Raw genomic sequence first — 25204 nt, 5'->3', positions numbered from 1 at the left:
GAAAAAAAACCCCAAAGCATAATGTTTCCACCTCCATGTTTGACGGTGGGGATGGTGTTCCAGGGGTCATAGGCGGCATTCCTCCTCCTCCAAACACGGCGAGTTGAGTTGATGCCAAAGAGCTCCATTTTGGTCTCATCTGACCTCAACGCTTTCACCCAGTTGTCCTCAGAATCATTCAGATGTTCATTGGCAAACTTCAGACGGGCATGTATATGTGTTTTCTTGAGCAGCGGACCTTGCGCGCGCTGCAGGATTTCAGTCCTTCACGGCGTAGTGTGTTACCAATTGTTTTCTTGGTGACTATTGTCCCAGCTGCCTTGAGATCATTGACAAGATCCTCCCGTGTAGTTCTGGGCTGATTCCTCACTGTTCTCATGATCAATGCAACTCCACGAGGTGAGATCTTGCATGGAGCCCCAGGCCGAGGGAGATTGACAGTTCTTTTGTGCTTCTTCCATTTGCGAATAATCGCACCAACTGTTGTCCCCTTCTCACCAAGCTGCTTGGCAATGGTCTTGTAGCCCATTCCAGACTTGTGTAGGTCTACAGTCTTGTCCCTGACATCCTTGGAGAGCTCTTTGGTCTTGGCCATGGTGGAGAGTTTGGAATATGACTGATTGATTGCTTCTGTGGACAGGTGTCTTTTATACAGGTAACAAACTGATATTAGGAGCACTCCCTTTAAGAGTGTGCTCCTAATCTCAGCTCGTTACCTGTATAAAAGACACCTGGGAGCCAGAAATCTTTCTGATTGAGAGGGGGTCAAATACTTTTTTCCCTCATTAAAATGCAAATTAATTTATAAAATTTTTGACATGCGTTTTTCTGGATTTTTTTGTTGTTATTCTGTCTCTCACTGTTCAAATACAACTACCATTAAAATTATAGACTGATCATTTCTTTGTCAGTGGGCAAACGTACAAAATCAGCAGGGGATCAAATACTTTTTTCCCTCACTGTAGGTTCAGATATATAATTATAAATCTCTTAAAGAATGAAGTCTGCACACATTTATCTCAGTTCAGTTCAATTTAATTTATTTCAATTAAATTTTATTTGTATAGCGCTTTTAAAATGGACATTGACTCAAAGCAGCTTTACAGAAACATATAAACACAGGATACAGATTTTAAATGTCTGAATTTATCCCTATTGAGCAACGGTGATGGTGGCAAGGAAAACTCCCTAACATGATATGAGGAAGAAACCTTGAGAGGAACCAGACTCAGAAGGGAACCCATCCTCATCTGGGTGACAATGGATAGTGTAAAAGTAAAAGAAAGTTCATTATGGTTTTTATATGAAGTCTGTTTGTTGAACTAGTCCATAGTGGTAATTGTAGTCCCAAGGCCATAGCAGCAACCGTAGTCCCAGTAACCACAGCGAGAATGTCCTTGTGGAATTGAGGTCCAAAACTATTTCCATGGCACTTCAGGCGGTACCATCCTAAGCAATCTCCAGGCTGCAGCCTCCAGTTGATGAGAACTCCATCCAGAAGTAGGGCATCATTATGGATCAGGCAGGTCTGGATTCAATTCAGTCATTTACTTTAATGGGAATAGTTATGCAAAAATGTTTTAAAGGCTGCAGAACTCCATGTGCTGGTAAACAATTGCGGTTTCCCCTGAAAACACAACAAATCGTGATTACAGATATGAACATTTGGATACAGTGCTGTGAAAAAGTATTTGTTCTGTTTTTGCGTATATCACATACTAAATTGTTTCAGAAATTAAAACACAATTTAAGATAAAACAAAAGGCAACCTGACTAAACATAAAATACAGCTTTTAAATTATAATGTTATTTATAATTTGAAGCAAAAAAGTTATCCAGTACCAAATGGGCCTGTGTGAAAATGTATTTGCCCCCATAGTTACTAATTCCCAAAATATATGAAACTGCATTCATAATGGGGTTCAGTTGAACTAGATGCAACCAGGCCTGATTACTGCAAACTTTGTTTGCAAATCAGCATTTAATTACAACTATTTAAACCCCTAGTTTAAATCCCTAGTTTATAAGCAGATTGGGCCAGTTATATTCTGAATAAACATGAATAAAGGTGATGGATAAAGTTTAACAACAAGCCTTGGGAGAGTGTTAAACATCAACCAGATTTTTTTTATTGCAAATGTATCTCTCAGCTGGCGTTGTTATGATCAAAAAATGTTCCATACAGCATCTGAAGGCCGACAGGGTTTACATACACGAAGGAAGCCACTTACGGTAACTATTCACAGTGCCGTGCAACTTTGCTCCAATGGCAGCTTTAAAGGCCCGTCAAAGTGGCTGCGTCTCAGAGGAGCTGCGCTAATCGCTCGGCACAGCCTGCGTCTGCCACATTCATTTAATCTATTATTCATCGTCTCATAACCAAAATGATTCTCTTTCTGAAGTTTATTTTCTGAATGTGCATGAGTAGCAGTGGCCCTGTCCTCGCTGTCGAGAGTTGTTAAAAATCCATTTATGCACAAAGGCGATATTGTGCTGGAATAGGACATTGCTCTCTGGAGAAGTGATTAAAAATGCCATTTCAAGAAAGATTTTCAGATGATGGAGCAAGAAAGACAGAGTTGGAACGTTTAAAGAAATCATCAATACAGGGACAGAACTGTATTTTCTAGTGTATAATTCTTCTGAGACATTTCATTACCTTGTAGAAGGAATGACAGAGATTAGGATGTTTACAAGCATGCAATGATATTCTTATGTACCATACTAAAGAAGGAGTGCCGTACATAATACGTGCATATCAGAGTGCTTATTGTCACATACCACAGTGTACTCACAGTAACAGAACTCCTGAGGACCATCTGGAATTGGAAAATGGAACAAAATGCAGAACGATTGGGGTTGAAAATTATTAATTAGAGCTGCCCATGCTATAATATCACTCTATGTAATGTCATAGGGAATATTTTCATGTAACATTAATGCCTCAGTGCAGCGTGTCTGGATTTTTGCTACTTTAACCCTTATGTTCTTTTCCTGTCAAAATGAGCAGTTTTTCTAAAAGTATAAAGGAATTGAAAGCCTTTTTTTTATTCCCAACACCAACGTTGTTTTTAGTATGTGTGTGAATGGTACAGCTCTAGGCTAATGACATGAATAATAAACTTGTATGGGTTGAACTGATATTTCATTGCAATCTGTATAAATTCTTGGATTTACTGTATAAGCAACAAGCTGAATGTATAAGCTTGCTTTATACAATTGTTACAAAATTACCATTAGTCCATGTCCAATTTACAGTCCAGTTCATGTCCATATGTTGCACAATATAATCAACTGTCAACAACTCTAGGGAAATATATTTATTGTTGATCAACTATTGGGTATCAGGACAGTAGAAAATGTAGTCGTTACACTTTTATTACTGACATTAATAAATAGGAATACAAAATATTGGTAAAACTGGCATTTAAAAAGAAGGTTATACTGTTATACTGTTGTTATACGGTTGAACTGTTGAATTCGCGAAACAGAAAGTATTGATTAATTATCTGTAACATCACAGCTCGGCCAACACTTCCGGCTGTAACATCAATAAAATGTTAATATTAATGCGCTACTTCTAATACGTTATCATTTCTATAGCAACAATTCACAAGAACTTGTATGCCAGATGTCCATGTAGTCTAAGCCTAATAATAAACTGATTAAAAAAAAAAACTATGTGGCTGTTTATCAAATAAAAATATATAATCATTGATATGGCGATGTTTTCTGTTAGAAGACATTTATGTAACATTTATGGAAGGAGTCTCCAGTGTCAGCTGGTAGGATTTCCTCCATGGGAGAGTCTTTAGGACAGAGGAGTTTGCATTTCCCCTCTGGTTTCTCGGTTACATGACAAGCTGCAAATTTTTTTGTCATTAATTTAAGAGGCTGGTGATTGTTTATAGCTGGAACTAACTTGTGTCACAGACATTCCAGAACATTATATCTAACTATAAACAGTTCAAAAATGTGATGTGTTGTTCATTAATAAAATAAAAAGTAATTGGCAAATCACTGTGCAACGCACTTTCGACATTTATTTTCTCATACTCAGATACTGTCAGGAATTTTTTGAAGCACATAGACTAACTGATCACGTGATATCATTGAGAGGTTGCTATTTCGGAGAGAATGTAGCGTGAATGTTTATGTACCAGATGTACATTAAAAAATAACAAGACAATATGTATGATGATGATATTCTTCTTTTTCTCTGTTTGCTCACTGACATAGGTAGAGAAGAGGGTTGTGTGATTCACAGGTCAAAATCCACATAGATAAAATAACTGCTAGCAGAAACAAATGAGTCTTTCATGTCCCATGTCTTTTTGTCAGGCACCAGCGACTGCTGCAGTTGCAAGTAAATGTCTTTATTAACTAAACTGGTGGACAATTCCAAAATGTCAAACAAGATCGTGGTCATAAAACATACAGATATTAACAAACAGTCAAAACTAGGATATACAAAATGAAAAAACCAGAAGTCAAAACCAGAATATCATGAACAGAGAGAAATGCTTGGCATATGATATAAGAATACACTGAGCGATACTTTGCATTTGGTAAATGTCCAGAGTTTGGATTTATAGGGTGTGTGCGTGACTGAATAGTTAATTGAATGATTAGTAGTTGGGCAAATGGGAACTACTGTATGGGAATGAGTATGTGTGCTAGGAATCATGTTTGTTAGCCACAAAGCAATCTGAGAACTTTAGTCCGTCGACATGCCGCCATTCTCCTATAGTGAATTACCTTTTCCATTGTGTGAATTTTATTACATTGAGTCTGACCGCTCACATGGCTGAGAAAGCAGAAAAGCATAGTTTTATTTACGCTAATTTTGATATATTATATATTTGATATATACACTAATCATAACCACTAACATTGCTTATCTCATTACAGTGGCACCTGTCAAGGGGTGTGATATATTAAGCAGCATGTGAAAAGTCAGTTCTCGAAATTGACGTGTTGGAAGCAGGAAAAATGGGCAAGCGTAAAGATCTGATCAACTTTGACAAGGGCTAATTTGTGATGGCTAGACAACTAGGTCAGAACATCAAAACGGCAGGTCTTGTGGGGTGGTCCCAGTATGCAGTGGTTAGTACCTACCAAAAGTGGTCCAAAGAAGGACAACTAGTAAACTGGAGACAGGGTCATGGGCACCCAAGGCACATTGATGCACGTGCAGCGCGTAGGCTAGTCCGTCTGGTCCAATCCCACAGAAGAGCTACTGTAGCACAAATTGCTGAAAAGTTTAATGCTGGCTCTGATAGAAAGGATTGAGAACACTGTGCATTGCAGCTTGCTGTGTATGGGGCTGCTTAGCTGCAGACCAGTCAGTGTACCCATGCTGACCCCTGCCCACTGCAGAAAGCGCCTACAATGAGCATGTGAGCATCAGAACTGGACCATGGAGCAATGGAAGGTGGCCTGGTCTGATGAATCACATTTCCTTTTACATCATGTGGATAGCTGGGTTCATGTGCGTCGCTTACCAGGAGAAGAGATGGCACCTGGATGCACTATGGGAAGAAGGCAAGCTTGCAGAGGCAGTGTGATGCTTTAGGTAATGTTCTACTAGGAAACCTTGAGTCCTGGCATTCATGTGTTACTTTGAAACGTACCACCTACCTAATCACTGTTGCAGGCTAAGTACACCCCTACATGGCATTGGTATTCCCTAATATCAGTGGCCTCTTTCAGCAGGATAATGTGCACTGCCACACTGCAAAAATTGTTCAGGAATGTTTTGAGGAACATGACAAAGAGTTCAAAGTGTTAACAAATTCCGCAGATCTCAATCCAGTCGAGCATCTGTGGGATGTGTGGACAAACAAGTCCGATCCATGGAGGCCCTACCTTGCAACTTACAGGATTTGAAGGATCTGCTGCTAACATCTTGGTTCCAGATACCACAGCACACCTTCAGAGGTCTTGTGGAGTCCATGCCTCAACGGCTCAGAGCTGTTTTGTTTGCAGAAGTGGGACCTACACAATATGACACAGCTGGTTTTAACATTATGGCGGATAAGTGTATACTGGGTATCTTAACAATAATTTTTATAGTAGTATTGCAATAAAAGACAAACAGATGGCTTGGCCTTAATTATGTCTCAGCCTCTTAGAGGAAATAGTTATTAATCATTCAGATGCCATACCAATTATTGTAATAAATGTGAGCTTTGTTCGGCACCTGCTAGTTAAAACAGAGCAGCTGACACTGTGACAGTGCTGTCTTTTTATTTCTTTTCTGAATGAAGAAAACTTGTCAAGAGAATCCTATTAACATGTATTATTATTATTATTATTATTATTATTATCCATATTAACTTTAATTCTAACTGATAGACTTCCACTGCTTACAATAATTGAAGTTTTATTTTAAGATAGATAGGGCTGCAGCTGTCCATTATTTTGTCAGATTGTTTTTCCAATATATCTGAAGAATCAATAAGTTTAAGTAAAAACCCAAAATTTAATTAATATTCATCATTTAATTAAAGGAAGTCATCAGTAGCATACAAATCATATGAAAGGTTTTTTGTGGTACTCAACATCAGTATATTAAATATAAGTATTATTTTTACGGCATTTGGCAGACACCCTTATCCAGAGCGACTTACATTTATCTCATTTATAAAATTGAGCAATTGAGGGTTAAGGGCCTCGCCCAAGGCCCCAACAGTGGTAGCTTGACAGAGCTGGGGCTTGAACTCCTGACCTTCTGATCAGTAACCACTGAGCCACCACTAATAATATATTATATTTTATTTATTATATATATTAGTATTATATATATTAATATTATATAAAATAAAGAGCTTAAAACATATAGATGATTATTAAAAACCATAATTTGAATGAGTTTTTAATTTGCAAATTTTATTTCTTTGTTAATTCCATGCTTATGTGACAACCCTGCAGATTAATTGTGGTTTTGGTACATGATAAACTCTGTGGTCTCTGTAAACAGCAACACTGGGTTTCCTACTGCTTCAGAGAGTGAGCAGTGCTAGCTAGTACAATGAAGCAGAAAAGAAATATCTACTAATCAGCCATAACATTAAAACCACCTGCCTAATATTGTTTAGGTCCCCATGGTGCCACCAAAACAGCTTTGACCTGTCGAGGCATGGACTCCACAAGACCTCTGAATGTGTGCTGTGATATCTGGCATCAAGATTTTAGCAGAAGATCCTTTAAGCATACTTAATAATCTCTCCCTCTCTTTATCTCCCTCTCCCTCTCTACTTCTGAAGAGCCACACTTGATTTTATGGAGATACCAGTGATCCTGACCCTTTCTGCTCTCCCGTCCTGCCTGATCCATCCTGATGCCCTACCTCTGGATGGAGCTCTCATCAACTGGAGTTTACAGCCTGGAGATTGCTTAGGATGGTACCGCTTGAACTGCAATTACCACATGCAGTTTTGCACTCAGGTCTCCTTTGGTGAACAGTGGACTAGTTCAACAAACTAACTTTATGTTAAAACCATAATGAAATTTCTTTTACTTTCACACTATCCATTGTTACCCAGATGAGGATGGGTTCCCTTCTGAGTCTGGTTCCTCTCAAGGTTTCTTCCTCATTTCATCTTAGGGACTTTTTCCTTTCCACCGTCGCCACCGGCTTGCTCAATAGGGATAAATTCACACACTTAAAATCTGCATCTTGTGTTTATATATTTCTGTAAAGCTGCTTTGGAGGTCAAGTCCACACCTTGAACTCTTTGTCATGTTCCTCACACCATTCTTGAATTCCGCTGCCTTTATGGAATACCATTGCCATGAAGAGGTATACTTGGTCTGCAAAAATGTTTAGGTAGGTAGGTAAGTGATGCACACTCACCTGGCCATCGACATGATGTAAAAGAAAACGTGATTCATCAGACCAGGCCACCTTCTTCCATTGCTCCATGGTCCAGTTCTGATGCTCACATGCCCATTGAAGGTGCTTTTGGAGGTTAGGGGTCAGCATGGGCACTCTGACCAGTCTACGGCTACCTTTCTATCATAGAAAGGAGTCACCTTTCTATCAACCGATTCACCAGTTGTCCTTCTTTGAACCACTTTTGGTAGGTACTAACCACTGCATACCATTAACACCCCACAAGACCTGCCATTTCGGAGATGCTCTGACCCAGTCTTCTAGCCATCACAAATTGGCGATCAGATCCTTACGCTTGCCCATTTTTCCAACTTTGAAAACTGACTGTTCACTTGCTACCTAATATATCCCACCCCTTGACAGGTACCATTGTAATGAGATAATCCATGTTAATTGGTTTTAATGTTATGACTGATCAGTGTATAATAATAGCAAAGCATTAAATAATTCTTTGAACATTAACATTTTATATTATTATAATTTGTATTGTCATAAAATGGAAAATTTACTTTTACTACATTTACTTACCTCATACATTTATATGGTATGGTAGGGCTGGGCGGTACAGATAAAAAATGTATCACGATGTAATATTTCATATCATTCGGTATTGATAATTATTGATAAATTTTAATCTTTTTTAAAACAAAGACCAGTAGAAAAAATTATTTGAATTTAAGCACTATATTTTTAATTTACCCACTTTATTAAGGCAAACAACAAATAATTGAGGGTTTAACAGTCAAAAACAAAATAGAATTTAATCAAATATCTTCTCTTATATCTTATATGAAGATTAAATGAATAAGTGTTAAAGAAACTCTTGAACTTAATAAATAAAATGTTACAAAATGTGTGCAATGTGAAAGGCAAACTTTGAGGTAGATCAACATAGCATTAAAGCACAGAATGTGACTCCTGGTGCTCTGGTTTGTGCTCAGACACAAATATTATTAGCCTATTAGCCTAGCCTCGTATAAAACTTCCACTTTAACATTTGCTTCTGGATAACACTGTGCTGAGGTCTGCGCCTGAAGAGCCGAGCTCCTGCTCTGAGGACACTCACTGTCCTCCCCAGAGCCGACATTTTAAACAGAAAACACAAAAAGTGGCAAAATGTCACATTTCTTCCTTGCCCGCTGTTCAGAGTCACAAGCACTGTACATGTGCGGAGCACTGCTCATGCACGGTTTTTTTTTGCAAAGCTCACACACAATGGTGTTCTGATGTTCGTCAGATGAAAAGAAACTAAAAAAAATCATGCCACACCGGTGAGCTCACGTCCTTTTTTATTCACAATCTCCTCGGCAGGCTCTGAACTCATTTTTGCATGTGTTCGTTAAGGCTGCATGATTATGGCCAAAACGATAATCACGTCTTGAATTAATAAAATTATTTTGATTAATATTGAGATCACGATTATTTATCACGATTATTCATTGATTTTAGGGACAACATATTATTGCACTTTCACATTTAAATAAACAGACTGCTGCTTTCACCTCCATGTTGTGCTGCATTCCTGCTAATGTACAAATCTTTGCATCAAATTAGACTGATCATTAAAGTGCATCATCTCGTAGAAGCAAAATATAAATTATATTGTACCCAAAATATAGGATAAGTAAAAATAAAAAATACCATCAACCAAAGGAAAATATCCAATCCAATATAACAATATGCAACCAAATGAAAACAATTCAGGCCTATGCAGAAAAGGCAATAACAGTGTTTACAAGAGGAGAGACGCAGACAAATCACCTACTAGAGTGGTGCATGTCATTTTGTACCAGAAGCCGGAAGTTAGCATCACACTGGTTCCCTCGACAAAAACCCAATAGGATTTCCCCATAGGCTTTTGGATTATTGCAAAAAATAAGCTCTATGATCAACAAAAGTTTACAATACTTTTTGTGCATCAAGATAATTTTCACAAATGAACACAACTTTTATGAAGTTTAAAGCCTAAATACAATCGGCATAAATAAAAAGCTAAACGTATGCTATAAACGAACTACACCACGGTCGCTCGACTTCAACATCACTATCACCAAGCTTCCGACAACTTTTCCAAACTTAATTTAAAAACATTTTCCATAATACAGATTTACTCTGTGGATGAATCTTCATCCACATTTTCGTTGGGAATTGTGCACAGCACAAACCAGTTTATCTGCAAAGTATTTTCCTGTTCGGCGTGATGACATTTAATGTCCCCGACAACCTTTGTAGTGCCATTTAGTAACATGTTAGTGTCATGATTTCCCCTTGTGCAAGCGCTGGAGCACAAAGTGAAGCTGGCAGCTCGAGCACTAAAATGCTAACTCGTTTCCAGTTTTTGGCGTAAAAAATGACGTCATCCCTGCGCCACTCTATGGTGACTGGCTGTAAGTTTAGGAAGCGCTTGATTTGATATGCAGCAGAGTTTTCTATGAGCGGTGGACAAACTTTAAACGTCAATATCTCAGTCGATCATGTAATCGTGGGCAGTCAAAATCATAATCGAGATCAATATTCGATTAATTGTGCAGCCCTAGTGTTCGTGTGTTCTGATGTCACGTGATGATGATGCAACCGAACCCCACAGATACGCAACTTGTTATTGGCTGTTTGCTTGTCACTTGTAGCACACTCCTTTATCAAGGCATAGGAAAGGCTGTTTATGATCCAGAGACGACGCACCCTTGAGGGTTGTTCGTGCGTCCTAACTGCATGTCTGTTTACATTTTATCGAGCATTATACTGAACATTTTTTCTATCGTTACCGATAAAGGTGTACCATCGATAAATTCTGATACCGTTTTATCACCCAGCCCGAAGTATAAGTAGTTTTGAGTAATTTCATAAGCATTTATGCATAAGCCTTATTTCTACTGACACGTTATTTCACTTCTAAATTCATTACATCTTAATCATAACACATTCATGCATCATTTACTCTTTGTATATTTTTTATTAGCTTTGCTATTTAAATTAGCTTCAAATTTCCAACACGTACACTAGGCTTGTGCGATATAACGATTTCACAGTATAACATCTTTACATGATATTACGCTGCCATGCTGTCCAGTGAGGCTTCCTCTGATTACATTATATTATATTACAAGACCTGCCAACCTTTGCGCATTTTGCATAGACATCGGAGTACACATCGGAGTGCAGACAGAAAAAGTGCACTTTTGAAACAGAAAACAGGATTTATTTAAAATTAATAAATGGGTCTACAAGGAATCTGCAAATTTAACATGTTAATGGTGATGATAATTAGAAAGTGATTAAATATCCATCCATCTTCTACTGCTTACTCCTTCTTCAGGGTCACAGGGAACCTATCCCAGGAAGCATCGGGCAGGGTACACCCTGGACAGGGTGCCAGTCCATCACAGGGCAACAATCACATACACACTCATTCATACACTATGGACACTTTAGACACGCCAATCAGCCTACCATGTGTTTGGACTGGGGGAGGAAACCCCCGCAGCACGGGGAGAACATGCAAACTCCGCACACACATGGCCCCAGCGGGACTCAAACCCCAGACCCTGGAGGAATGAGGTGAACATGCTAACCACTAAGCCACCGTACCCCTGTGATTAAATATGCTGTTTTGTTTTTTTTTAGCACATTCAAACACTTTGAGCAGCAATTAACATGGAAAATGTCAGTGTGTGGACATTAGACAACCGATTTGTTAAAGGTCTGTATACTGTTACTGTTTACTGCGCATTAATGCAGAATCACTTAAAATTCCATCATGCAGCTGAGTTTTTGTGATTGCCACTGCACAACTGATAATATTACTACTCTCCGTAACCCTGAAATGGTGGAAATGCTTGTTTTCCTGTCTTTTCTTTATAATATTTGCATCAATTCCATCCATCCATCCATCCATCTTCCATACCGCTTATCCTTCCTTCAGGATTACGGGGAAACCTGTAGTCTATCCCAGGGAGCATGGGGCACAAGGCGGGGTACACCCTGGACAGAATGCCAATCCATCGCAGGGCACACTCACATACACATTCACACACCCATTTATACACTACGTTCACTTTGGACATGCCAGTCAGCCTACCATGCATGTCTTTGGACCGGAGTACCCGGAGGAAACCCCCGCAGCATGGGGAGAACATGCAAACTCCGCACACACAGGGCCACGGTGGGAATCGAACCCCCGACCCTGGAGGTGTGAGGCGAACACTAAGCCACCGTGTGCATCAATTCAAATCTTATAAATAATTCTAAATAATATTATGAATAATTTATTGCAAAGGCTACACTGAACATTTCCTCAAAATTCAGATGTTTTCATGCAATTTATTTTGCAGACTGTTTGGATTTTTTTTCTGTGTTTTCTGTTGGATACAATTTGAACACTTGAGCACCATATTCAAAAGATTTTAGTGAAATATGTGGACGTTATCATATAGATTCAGCCCTACTTAAAACATGACTATGTTGGATTGTGAGCACAGTGGTGTAAGGTCTTAGGTGAGGCTGCTCAGTGATCATGTGATCAAGCCCACTCGGCCCGTCATTCTTACTAATATCAGCCTTTTTATCACCCTGACAGGCAGCCAGGCCAAATGTCTGCAGCATGTCAATCAGCCAGGCTCCAAAGAGAGTCATTGAGTCAGCTTTCATCAAACCAAGACTTAGAACAAAAAGACCTTTGTGTGTGTACTCTGTATGGATTACATGGCTCTTCTGAGGGGTATTGAGGAGATACTACCTGTGCATCATCAGCAGACCTACAAAATGAGAAAATGTGTCCTTAAGTAAGCATGTAAGGTGAAACCTGCTTTCTGTCCTCAGCTCAAGTTTACATATGTCCAGTCTTGGATCAGCTGCACAGCCTTTAGCAAGGACTTCCAGCCCTTCCAGGTTTTGAAATAAAGCCCCTCTCAGGCAGTGAGAGCTGTCTTCAGTTAGTACAGTACAGACTGGCTAGAGGAGTGTCATTGTTGATTGTGTAGGACAGGGATTTCATGAGCTTAATGTGCTTGGTCACTAGGAAACTGACCTCAGGGGATGATAAAAGCAGCTGGGGAGCCTTGCATGAGCCTTGCATTTTTATCCCATGATGTGCATCTCTGAGGGGCTGAATGACCTCTGTCCTTCACTAATAGCATGGGATGAATGAGATGCTTTAGCTCGCAGCAAACTGGTTTAGCATACACAATGATACTGTGTGGGAATTGGATGTAATTACAGAATGGGGATTTATTATAAATGAATTTTGTAAATGTTCTAGTTACTTATCTGTGATAATTTTGTATCCAAGAGGAGCACAGTGATAGGCAGTCTTGCCCTACATTCACAGTAGCATGCCATAAGCAGGGCGCACAGTGGCTTAGTGATTAGCACCTTTGCCTCACACCACCAGGGTTGGGGGCTCGAGTCCCACCGCTGCCCTGTGTGTATGGACTTTGCATGTTCCCCGTCTCCCCGTGCTGTGGGGTTTTCCTCCAGGTACTCCGGTTTCCTCCCCCAGTCCAAAGACATGCATGGCAGGCTGATTGGCATGTCCAAACCGTCCGTAGTGTATGAATGGGTGTGTGAATGTGCCCTGCGATGGATTGGCATCCTTTTCAGGATGTACCTCGCCTTGTGCCTGATGCTCCCTGGGATGGGCTCAAGGTTCCGCACGACCCTGTAGGATAAACAGAATAGAAGTTATGGATGGATGAATAGATGCAATAAGCAATCAAGTAACAGCATGACAAGCAAAAATTAAATTGAGATTTTCTCAGTTCTATGCAAATTAGGTGCTATATGATATCATAAATGTAAAAAAACAAAACAAAAAGTTCTTCAGCTCCCCACTCACAACCTTAGTTCGTACCCGCAGTTAGTTCCTGTTTACGGTTTGACTCACAAAAATAGAAGAAAAACTTATCCTATCATATATGAACTCTCATTAACTGTGTATAGAGACATCATGGAGAAAAATAACACTTGGAATAGAGATTGTTGGTGAGAGTATGCATATACTGTAATACAGTTAGCTTAGCTTTGCTACTCTGCCAAGGAAGCTAGTATGAAGCCTAGCATTTAAATCAAACAAATAATAACTTACTAACACTGTTTAGTGAGTTATTTAATGTGCATTCAACTAGTTAACTTTGGAAGCTTGCTGGTGTGAACATAGGGTTAGTTCAACTTGCTACTAGCACAGTACCTTATTATCATTCATTCATTCATCATCTGTAAATGCTTTATTCTGGTCACGGTTGTGGCAAATACGGAGCCTTTCCCAGGGAAACACCCTAGATGGGATGACATTATGCAATTTGAATACAGACTTAAGACTTGAAAGTGTTTTTAAAGATACCTGAATAAAACTGTGATTTGCAATAGTGCATTGGAGCAGATCATACGAGTTTCTTCTTTGTCTTCTTCTGTTTTACACTTTTCAAGCCAGCCACTTTTCCACCCTTTTCCTTCAAAGGCAACCCACAAGGCATACGTAGTTTCAAAAACAGGCACACAAAGTGAAAGGAAAGATGTGCCAACTTTTTCATAAAGATTGTAATTCACCCTGTAGGCAGCAAAGGGGCTCCAATAATTAAAAACTGCTCCTTTATTTATATAGTTTATCAGAATTTTGCTGATTTTGATTCCGCTCTTATGTGTCAGAGTGCAGTCTGTTGCAGCAAAAACAGAAGTATTCTCTGTTTGCTCTATCAGAATAAGGTTAATTTTATGCTTGCTTTGGGCACACAATTACAAATTTTGATAGATAGACGTCCTGTTCAGTATATTTATAAATTCTGAATGATTTAGTGCCAAAGGATTGCATTTTCATTTATTGTGTTTGACGTTAACTCAGACAGTAGTGACTGTAGAGGCCATCTAATCCATCCATCTGTTTTCCATACCGCTTATCCTGCACAGGGTTGCGGGGAAGCCTGGAGCCTATCCCAGGGAAATCGGGGCACAAGGCGGGGGACACCCTGAACAGGGTGCCAACCCACCACAGGGCACAATCACACACACATTCACACACTACGGTCAATGTGGAAATGCCAATCAGCCTACAATGCATGTCTGTGGACTGCGGGAGGAATCCGGAGTACCTGGAGGAAACGCCTGAAACATGAGAAGAACATGCTCCATACACACAGGGCGGAGGTGGGAATCAGTGCTAACCACTAAGCCACCATATCCCCCATCTAATCCTGATAAGTGATTCCATGTCAATCCTGTAACACTTTTGTGGCAACTCTGAGAAACAACCTGACTGCACAGACAAAAGAATGGATCTCTGGTTGAGATCTAAGGTAGTGGTCAACTGTGATGTTTTTTAAGTGATGCTATTCAGTGAAGCTGATGGCAAGTAAAATGCAGATACCAAATTGGAAATAAATACCTGTGAGAAAATACATTATTTATATTTATTAAGCATAAACATTTATTAAACACTACAGATGATTAATTTTAAAACATAAAAAGTTAGTAAGCTAATGCTTTTATTTTGTTTTTGTTTTTTTACACGGACTCTCAAGCTTTTTACTGAGTAACAGGTCATGGGACAGGTTACGCACAATTATTTTCATTTTCTTTTGTATAAAAACATTAAAGACTTCATAGACTCATAGTTCATTTCAGGGTGATGAGAAATTTGTCATTTAAGTTAGTTCAGTTGGGGTAATGTACATTTCATCATCATAAAATGCTACTGTAGATGATATTAAGTAGATAGAAAATAAACTAAGCTTTCTTATCATTTTTATCAGATACTACGCAGGCAGCCATCTTTCTCCGTTCATTACTGATGACACAAATGATCTCTGTGACTGTAATCGAAAATGTTTGTGTCTTTGTTGGTCAAAGACATCACTAAAATGTTAAGTAAGAAATAAAACACAACAGGATGTGGACATATAGGAATATAATACACACCAAAACGTTTCGGAACCATTGGTTTATGGCCAATTTTAATTCTAACAACACATCAGCCATATACAGTAGAGTCCATGTACACACATGACCCCTCTCTCTCATGTCAATTAGAGCGAGTCAATAATGAGCTGCTCATGTTCTGTTCAGTTCCCTAATGAGCAAGCCAGTGGTGACAGCATCAAGGAAAATCTCCCTGAGACAACATGAGGAAATAACCTTGAAAGAACCAGACTCAAAAGGGAACCTATGACACCAGATAGTGGGATTATAAATCTTTACTCTTCAGCAGTTGTATGTTGAACGTTGTACGTTGTGTCTGTTCATTATGAATGTATTGTGAATAAGAGTCCTGGGATGAGCACAGGACAGTGTTTGTGATTACAGCAGCAGTTCTTGGATACCAAGCTACAGTATGCAGGCCATATTATCCACTGAAGAAAGGGTAAGTCTTGGGCACAACTCTATACAGAATAGGAGAGCTGGTATTCTAACGTTATGGTGCATAAGCAGCAGTATGAAAAGATACAATAGCTGGCTTGATGTGTCTCTCAGGAGACAGGTTTTCCAAGGTTGGTAGCTGTCGTGTGGTAGGTGAGATTGACTATGGGTTAAAAAAAATCATAAAAAAGAAAGAGAAAACAGATACAGAGCAGAAGTTGCTAGAGCAATCCCATGCAGGCCTGTCCTAAAATCTCCACAAGGGAGCCCGGAGATCAGAAAGGCTTGCTTGCCTCTGGAGCAGTCTGTCGCAAACATCTCAGCAGCAGTGAGAATGCCTGAGGCTGAAAAGCAAGCTGTTTCTCTCCTCTCTCAGTCCACTGTACTCCAGACCCCATATGCACACAACCCTGCCAAACTCACACCTCACAAACCTTTCCAAGCACTACTACCTTAGAGTTTCTAACCCATGTTTTTTTTCTTCTTTTCTTTAATTTGACATTTATCTAGTAGTGGGAAGCTAAAAAAATATATGCCCCATCCACAGTACATGCACTTGGAAATGTACTGTTATCTCTTCAAATGATAGCAGTAATGGCTTTGTGCAGCCATGCAATAGTGTTTTATCTAGCAAAGAGATATCAATCTCAAAGTAATGGCAGGACATTTGGTAATCCATGCAATCAGTTAAGGAAAACGTTGCTGAATTGTATTGAGGATGATATATGAATGGAGGAAAGTTTAGTGGGTACAGAGTGAAAAAGTAGAGGTTTGCTGCTTGCAGAGCCAATCCCAGTGGAGGTTGGACTGTATTGGTGATGTTTGAAAGTACACTTGCCTGGAGCTAAGCATTCAAACTTTGTATGTGTGAAGGTAGTGAAGGCAAGATTGATAGACAGTGCGATGCCTACCTACTTGAGAAATTAAAACAAATACTGAAGCGAGATCAGATTTTGTTCTGTTTCCTTATCTCGGTTATGCCACTACTGATACAGTATGATCAAGGATATGATGGATTGTATGGTTGGTGGGTTTGGAGTATAGAAGGATTGTAATAGGGTCTACACAGTTCAAAACAGCCTTCATGCACATCACGTTCATCACAGGGCCTTAAATGGTCAAGAGTAAAGCATTAGTTTGTGAGAACATAGTAACTTCATTTTTGTTTCCAGTATTTCACTTACATTGGGATATATAACAGCCTTGTGGTGTGCTATTACCAATTTAACAATGATATTAATAATGCAGCCTTTGGAGCTCAAAGTGGATTATGTTCATATAACACTTTGGTCTGGATTGTGTTATTTTGCTTATACCACAGCAATTTATCAATGATTACAAGGTTTAATTTATTAATGAAGGACACAACACACACATTTTAATGGATTATAGTTACATACATGAACCGTCCACTTTTTCTAGGAACACCTGTACATGCAGTTATCTAATCAGCCAATCATGTGGCAGCAGCACAATGCAAAAAATAAAAAAATAAATAAAAATAAATCATACAGATGCAGGTCAAGCACTTCAGATAATATTCACATCAAACATCAGAATGAAGAAAAAGTGTGATCTCTGTGACTTTGATCATGGCATAGATATTGGTACCAGATGGGCTGATTTGAGTATTTCAGAAAATGCTGATCTCCTAGGAATTTCACACACAATTGTCTCTAGAGTTTACATGGAATGATGTCGAAAAACAAAAAACATTGAATGAGCGACAATTCTGTGGAAGCAAAGGCCTTATTTATAAGAGAGGTCCAAGGCCAAATTGGTTCAAGCTACCGGGGAGGATACAGTATAGTAACTAAAATAATCACTCTTTACAACCATGTTGTGCAGGAAAGCATCTCAGTATGCACAAAACATCAAACCTTGAAGTGGATGGGCTACAACAGCGGAAGACCACATCAGGCTCCACTCCTGTCAGCCAAGAACGGAATTCTCGCTGTGGTTGCTGGGATTATGGTTGCTGCTATGGCCTTGGGACTGCAATTACCACATGCAGTTTTGCACTCAGGTCTCCTTTGGTGAACAACGGACTAATTCAACAGACTTCATGTTAAAACCATAATGAAATTTCTTTTACTTTCAAATTATCCATTGTTACCCAGATGAGGATGGGTTACCTTCTGAGTCTGGTTCCTCTCAAGGTTTCTTCCTCATATCATCTTAGGAAGTTTTCCTTGCCACCGATGCAACCAGCTTGCTCAATAGGGATAAATTCACACACTTAAAATCTGTATCCTGTGTTTACATGTTTCTATAAAGCTGCTTTGAGACACTGTCCATTGATAAACGTGCTATACAAATAAAAATTTAAGTGAATTGAAGAAAGGGAATCGAAGGCTAACACAGACACAGACTCACCCAAACTGGTCAGCTAAAGAATCATCTGGTCTTTTTCGAGTCTTCAACTGTCGAGTTTTGGTGAGTCTGTGCCCATGATAGCCTCACTGGCTAAGTGATGACATCTTTAATAAATGTTAAATAATAATGTCTCCTAACAAAAAACATCACTACATCAATGATTATACATATACATTTTTTTTTTTGTTAAATAGCAACACCTTTTATTAATCCATTTAATGTTAGAATTATAATTAATGTGAAGCATCCACCATACAAGTCCCTGTGTATGAGCGGTTACTATAGAAACAATAACATTATAATGAGTGCATGAATAAAAACCTTACAGGCAGAACTACTGCCAAAACCGTGATGTTATCAAAAAATAATCTATACCAGCTGATTCAAGATTATATTACAACCCCCAGTTCCAAAAAAGTTGGGACACTGTTTGAAATGTAAATAAATGTAAATAAAAACGGAATGCAATGATTTGCAAATCTCATAAACCCATATGTTATTGACAATAAAACATAGAAAACAGATCAAATGTTTAAACTGAGGAAATTTAAAATTTTAAGTAAAAAATAAGGTAATTTGGAATTTGATGGTCGCAAACCGTCTCAAAAAAATTGGTACGGGGCAACAAAAGGCTGGAAAAGTAAGTGTTACTAAACAGAAACAGCTGGAGGAAAATTTTGCAACTAATTAGGTTAATTGAGAACAGGTCAGTAACATGACTGGGTATAAAATGAGTATCTTAGAGAGGCAGAGTCTCTCAGAAGTTAAGATGGGATGGAATCTGGATGGAAGCATATCTTGCTCTAAAACCTGTATATACCTTTCAGCATTGATGGTGCCTTTCCAGATGTCTATGCTGCCCATTCCATAGGCACTAATGCACTGAGTGCTGATAAAAAGCCGGATGGTCCCTCTCCTCTTTAGTCATCTTTAGTTTAGAGGACGTGGTGTCCATGGTTTCCAAAAAGAATTTCAAATTTCAATGTCTGACCACAGAACAGTTTTCCACTTTGCCTCAGTCCATTTTAAATGAGCTTTGACCTAGAGAAGATGGCAGTGTTTCTGGATCCTGTTCACATATGGCTTTTTCTTTGCATGATAGAGCTTTAACCAGCATTTGTGGATGGCACGGCGAACTGTGTTCACAGATAATGAGTTCTGGAGGTGTTTTCTAAGCCCATGCAGTGATTTCCATTACAGAATCATGCCTGTTTTTAATGCAGTGCTGCCTGAGGGCCCGAAGATCACAGGCATGCAATATTGATTTTCACCCTTGTCCCTTGCGCAAAGAGATTTCTCCAGATTCTTAGAATCTTTTGAAGAAATTATGTACTGTAGATTATGAGCTATTCATAGTCTTTGCAATTTTACGTTGAGGAACATAATTCTGAAATTGTTCCACAAATTGTAGACGCAGTTTTGAACAGATGGGTGAACCTCTGCCCATCTTTCCTTCTGAAAGACCCTCTCTAAGATACTCTTTTTTTATACCCAGTCATGTTACTGACCTGCTGCCAATTAACCTCCTGCTTTTTCTTTTTAGTAACACTTACTTTTCCAGCCTTTTGTTGCCCCGTACCAACTTTTTTGAGACATGTTACAGCCATCAAATTCAAAACTACCTTACTTACCTTACATTTACTCAGTTTAAACATTTGATATGTTCTATTGTGAATAACATATGGGTTTATGAGATTTGCAAATCATTGCATTCTGTTTTTATTTACATTTAATTACATTTTACACAGCATCCCAACTTTTTTGGAATTGGTGTTGTATATGTACAGTAATTATATTATAATTATTATTTAATTATATTTTAATTGCTATGAACGGTTAGCAGGCTCTGAATTCTAGTGTGTCAGTGCATAGATTTTGAACTTTGGGTAAAATTGTTCCAGGAGCCATTATGTTTCTTTAGAGCACTGGGACTGGACATGGAACTGAATACAGACACCAAGGCTCCTCAACAAAGCATGGTGTTTAGCATGTATGTTTGAATGAACCTAAATATAGGATTGTTTAAAATGTGAAATATTTGGGGTGCTTGAGAGCACCCACAGAAATGTCACATATACCTGTGCCCAACCTAACTTTCTTTTTTTCCACAGTTTGTTCCCAGTTCTCTAAAGGAGTCTACGCCATAATCGGTCTATATGACAAGAAGACCATGAACATGTTGATGTCGTTCTGTGGGGCTCTGCATGTCTGCTTCGTCACACCCAGCTTCCCAATCGAGACCAACAATCAGTTTGTAATCCAACTCAGGCCACAGCTCCAGGATGCTCTGATTGGCCTTGTGGAACACTACAAGTGGACTAAATTTGTCTACATGTATAGCTCAGATTCAGGTAGGTAATTTCCTCCAAGATGTCTAAAGCTAATCTACTGAGTAATAGTATAGCTTTGGGCTCCGTTATTGTGCAGCCACGACTGTAAATTTGGGCTATAACACTGGTGCACCCAGTTGCTATTTTCATGGCTAGGAATGAATCCGCTTGTACTGATATTGGTGGAGCAGCAGAACAGGGCATGCAACAGTCAAAATCAGATGGCGCAATCCAAAATTGCACTAACGTTACTGCATACTGAGATTCACTCTTAGATAAAGACGCAAGGCCAAAATAGTATTTTAATGCTGTAAGTAAAGCCTTAAAAGTTCTAATTCATGTCTTCCAAGCAGAGGTTGTGGATTTACGCTATTAGTATGACCCATCCTCAATATATGTCACTAAAATACTAAGCAAATAAAACTTACCATATCTGTAATAAATATATGCAAACTACTAAAGTTGGATTTTAAACTATATGATCTTGGCACAATTTTGTTGTCAATAAATTCATCCAATTTAGCCAATCAGTCATGGCTGTATTGCTTTAAAAGACAGTGAGGTAGGTGGTAAGGAGTTGCAGGCATGTAAAGAAAGCAGACTTTGTTAGTCTGAAAATATATAAGACCAGATGAAACCAATTCTACAGCCACCTGCACAAGACTACACTACAGAGTGCTTTCGGAGCCATGTGTTGCACATCACTGTTCAGTCGCATTCAGCTAGTTGAGAGTCAGATCAGCAGTGAATGCCAGCTCAAAGACATCGACTCAATTTTGGATGCTATTGAGGCTGGAATTGACAAAACCTTCCAGACCCTTCCACAGACATCACGCCCTCCATCCGTCAGTAAGCTATAAGGAGCTTTCACATTGCACTCTCAGTTTCAGAATTAATAACTTGACCAGGACTAGCCAAGATCAAGTCAAAGCCGAGTCTTAAGTTGAGGCCAAGTCAAGATCAAGTTCAGATAAACGCGAGACAGAGTCAAGATTGAGACAAAAAAACCAAAACATCAAATCCTTTTCAAGGCCAAGCTTTACTTTAACTAGTTGGCTACATTTTGTACATTGTGGCAATGGTTACGCTTTGTTTTCTAGAAGAAGGAATCACTTCTTGTTCAACTTTGTGCATTTGCAAAGAAAAGACCACATGAACATTATTTATAACTCTCGGTTGAGACCAAGACCATATTTAGTGAGACCATTGTCCAAGACTGAGACGAGTCCAAATCAATACAGAAAACGTCTTGAGACCACACTGGACTTGAGTCCAAGTTCAAGACCTGACTCATGTCCTACAGCCGTAGCAATGGCCTGAAACAATTTTGTCTTGGAATAGTTGATTAGTCTATTTTTTTGAATTACTGTTTGACTAGTAAACTGTGCACCCATTTTAAAATGGAATGGGAGTGATTGATTTGATTGGATATTGCAACATCACACTTAATCAAACATTTTGAAAACATTCCCAAAATGGTTGTGAAAATACCAGTGAATACCAGCCATATTCACATGTGATGATCTTTTACCTTATTTATGCAGTTGTGTTATGATAACCAGAATATGGCTGTATATATGTATAGCATATCATCTGTGAAGACAAGATCAACCATTGAGAAAGCAGAACAAAGCCTAAGGTGTTTCTGTGCTGCTTTTATTCTTCTCCTTATACCACATCTGTTATGATAGAGGATGGGGTGTTTTCTGTTATTTCTTTTTTGTTGTTGTTGTTATTTTTTGAGAAGGCTCATAGCTACAGTAGAGGTTGTACTGATTTGTAATGAGGAGCTTTTTTGGAACCCACAGTGACAACAGTGTAATGTAGAAAGTGAAGAGGAACATGATGCTGTTTGTAGCTGTTCAGCTTGGCACAGAGAGTTGGTGTTATACTATAGTGTAATATTTCCACTGTCTCTGGTGCAGTGACTTCAGTTATGGCTCCCTGGTTATGCTGAGATTCCACGGTAGAGGGGCTGCTAATTTGCTTTAGCCAAGTGGCTTATGCGCCTTGATTCACTTGAGCTACTTTAATTAATCTGTAAATGATGAATTTACTATAATAAGGTGCAGAAGTGAATCTAAAACAGTGATGAAAATATGATAATGCACTTGGTGTCTGCACTGAATGAAATGAAAGGTTTGTGATGCAAATTTCTGTAGAGGAATATTGAATGGGTTTGGATTAAATGTGTTAGATGCATACACTGTGCCACTGTACTTTGCTAATATATAGTTATATATATATATATATATATATATATATATATATATATATATATATATATATATATATATATATATATGAGACTTGTATAAGTGAGACTTTATTCCGACCATTATAATGGACAGTTTAATTAGCTAGCAGCTTCATGCTCTTTGGGTTCTTTCTTTCCCATCTAATAGGCCCAGTGAAGATAGTATGTAGATGGTGTAAACTAAATTTTAAGATTTCCAGTGCATTCATCATCATGTGATTGCCTTTAGTGCTAAAAAAGCTGATCTAGATTCAAACATGGATTAAACTGGAAACATATCTTTTCCATCAGGCATACTTGATACAGACAATTTAGGGCCAATGAAGGGCTGAAGCACAGGTTTCAGATAGAAAATAGATTTTGTATGTTACAACAAATGTGTGGAATTTGGAGATTTGTAGGAAATTATTACAACAATTTATTGTTCTTTAAATAAATACTTTTTTTTTTTTTTTTTACAGAAATCCTGTTCTGTATGTCATGCCTGTACATTAGAAGACATGGAATATAGTTGAAGGAATTAGCACCTTGTACTTCTGTTATCTCAGCTAGCTTTGTTTTTAAGTCAGTTGATCATGCTTATGACTAAACACAGTGCAGATTCACACATTGTCAAATTTATGGCTGAGCGCAGTGATTGTCTCACATTACATAATCAGTTATTCTGTAAAGCCTGCAGACTTGTTTAAAACACACACACTGAGCACATTCAGACACAGTTTCAATGTTGAAACCATATTAAATGGTTTAGATTAAATGATCTTCTTTAAACTGGGTTTATTAGAAAGTAGTTTTGTCATTTAAAATGATCTACTACATCTGAAAAATGTGATAAATCTGATAAAAACTCATATTAAAACTAGAACAAAAAGAAGTGAATTTGGGAAATACTGCATGCTGAACATTAAAACCACCTGCCTAAAATTGCATAGGTCCTCCTTGTGCCACCAAAACAGCTCTGACCTGTTGAGGCTCCACAAGGACTATGAAGGTGTGCTGTGGTATCTGGCACCAAGACATTAGCAGTAGATACTTTAAGTCCTGTACGTTGCAAGGTGGGGCCTCCATAGATTGGACTTGTTTGTCCAGCACATCTCACAGATACTTGATCAGGGAATTTGGAGGCCACGTCAACACCTTGAACTCTTTGTTCAAGAACTCGTTGCTCTTTGTTTGGAGACCACTGCCATTAGGGAATACCACTGTGGTGAAGGAGTGTACTTGGTCTGCAACAATGTTTAGGTAGGTGGTACATGTCAAAGTAAAATCCACATGAGTGCCAGGACCCAAGGTTTCCCAGCAGTACATTGCCCAGAGCATCACACTGCCCCTGCTGACTTGACTTCTTCCCATAGTGCATCCTGCTGCCATCTCTTCCCCAGGTAAGTGACAAACACACCATCCACATGATGTAAAAGAAAATGTGATTCATCAGACCAGGCCACCTTCTTCCATTGCTCCATAGTCCAGTTCTGATGCTCACATGCTGATTGTAGGTGCTTTCGGCAGTAGACAGGGGTCAGCATGGGCACTCTGACTGGTCTGTGGCTATGCAGCCCCATATGCAGCAAGCTGCAATTCACCTTTATATCATAGCCAGCATTAACATTTTCAGCAATTTTTGCTACAGTAGCTCTTCTGTGGGTTCGGACCAGGTGGACCAGGCCTTTGCTCCCCATGTGCATAAATGAGCTGTCCTTCCTTGGACCACTTTTGGTAGGTACTAACCACTGCATACCGGGAACACCCCTCAAGACCTGCCGTTTTGGAAATGCTCTGACCCAGTCATCTAGCCATCACAATTTGACCCTTGTCAAAGTTGCTCACATTCTTCTGCTTTCCCACTTGCTGCATAATATATCCTACCCTTTGACAGGTCCCATTGTAAAGAGATAATGGTAACACTTTACATTAAGGTTCCCTTTGTAAAGCATTTATAAAGGGGTTCATTAATGAGTAATAACTCATTTACAAGTGCATTATATGTCATTGATAGGC

The 25204-nt window shown here is 38.9% G+C and overlaps 1 protein-coding gene across 4 annotated transcripts in view; it reads left to right on the top strand.

The window, feature by feature from the left end:
* The window catches only part of gria1b (glutamate receptor, ionotropic, AMPA 1b), a 101236-nt gene that overhangs the window by 5554 nt on the left and 70478 nt on the right, over positions 1-25204 (top strand). For all 4 annotated transcript variants that reach the window (XM_053648062.1, XM_053648059.1, XM_053648061.1 and 1 more), the window contains exon 3: positions 20731-20970. In XM_053648062.1, coding sequence (XP_053504037.1) covers positions 20731-20970 — 240 coding nt within the window. The remainder of the gene's footprint in view (positions 1-20730; positions 20971-25204) is intronic.

Source organism: Ictalurus furcatus, chromosome 18 (assembly GCF_023375685.1).
Source record: "Ictalurus furcatus strain D&B chromosome 18, Billie_1.0, whole genome shotgun sequence".
In the NCBI taxonomy this organism is placed as follows: Eukaryota; Metazoa; Chordata; class Actinopteri; order Siluriformes; family Ictaluridae; genus Ictalurus; species Ictalurus furcatus.
Note: the sequence above shows the minus strand (reverse complement) of the source record. Positions and strands in the feature narration are given on the sequence as shown.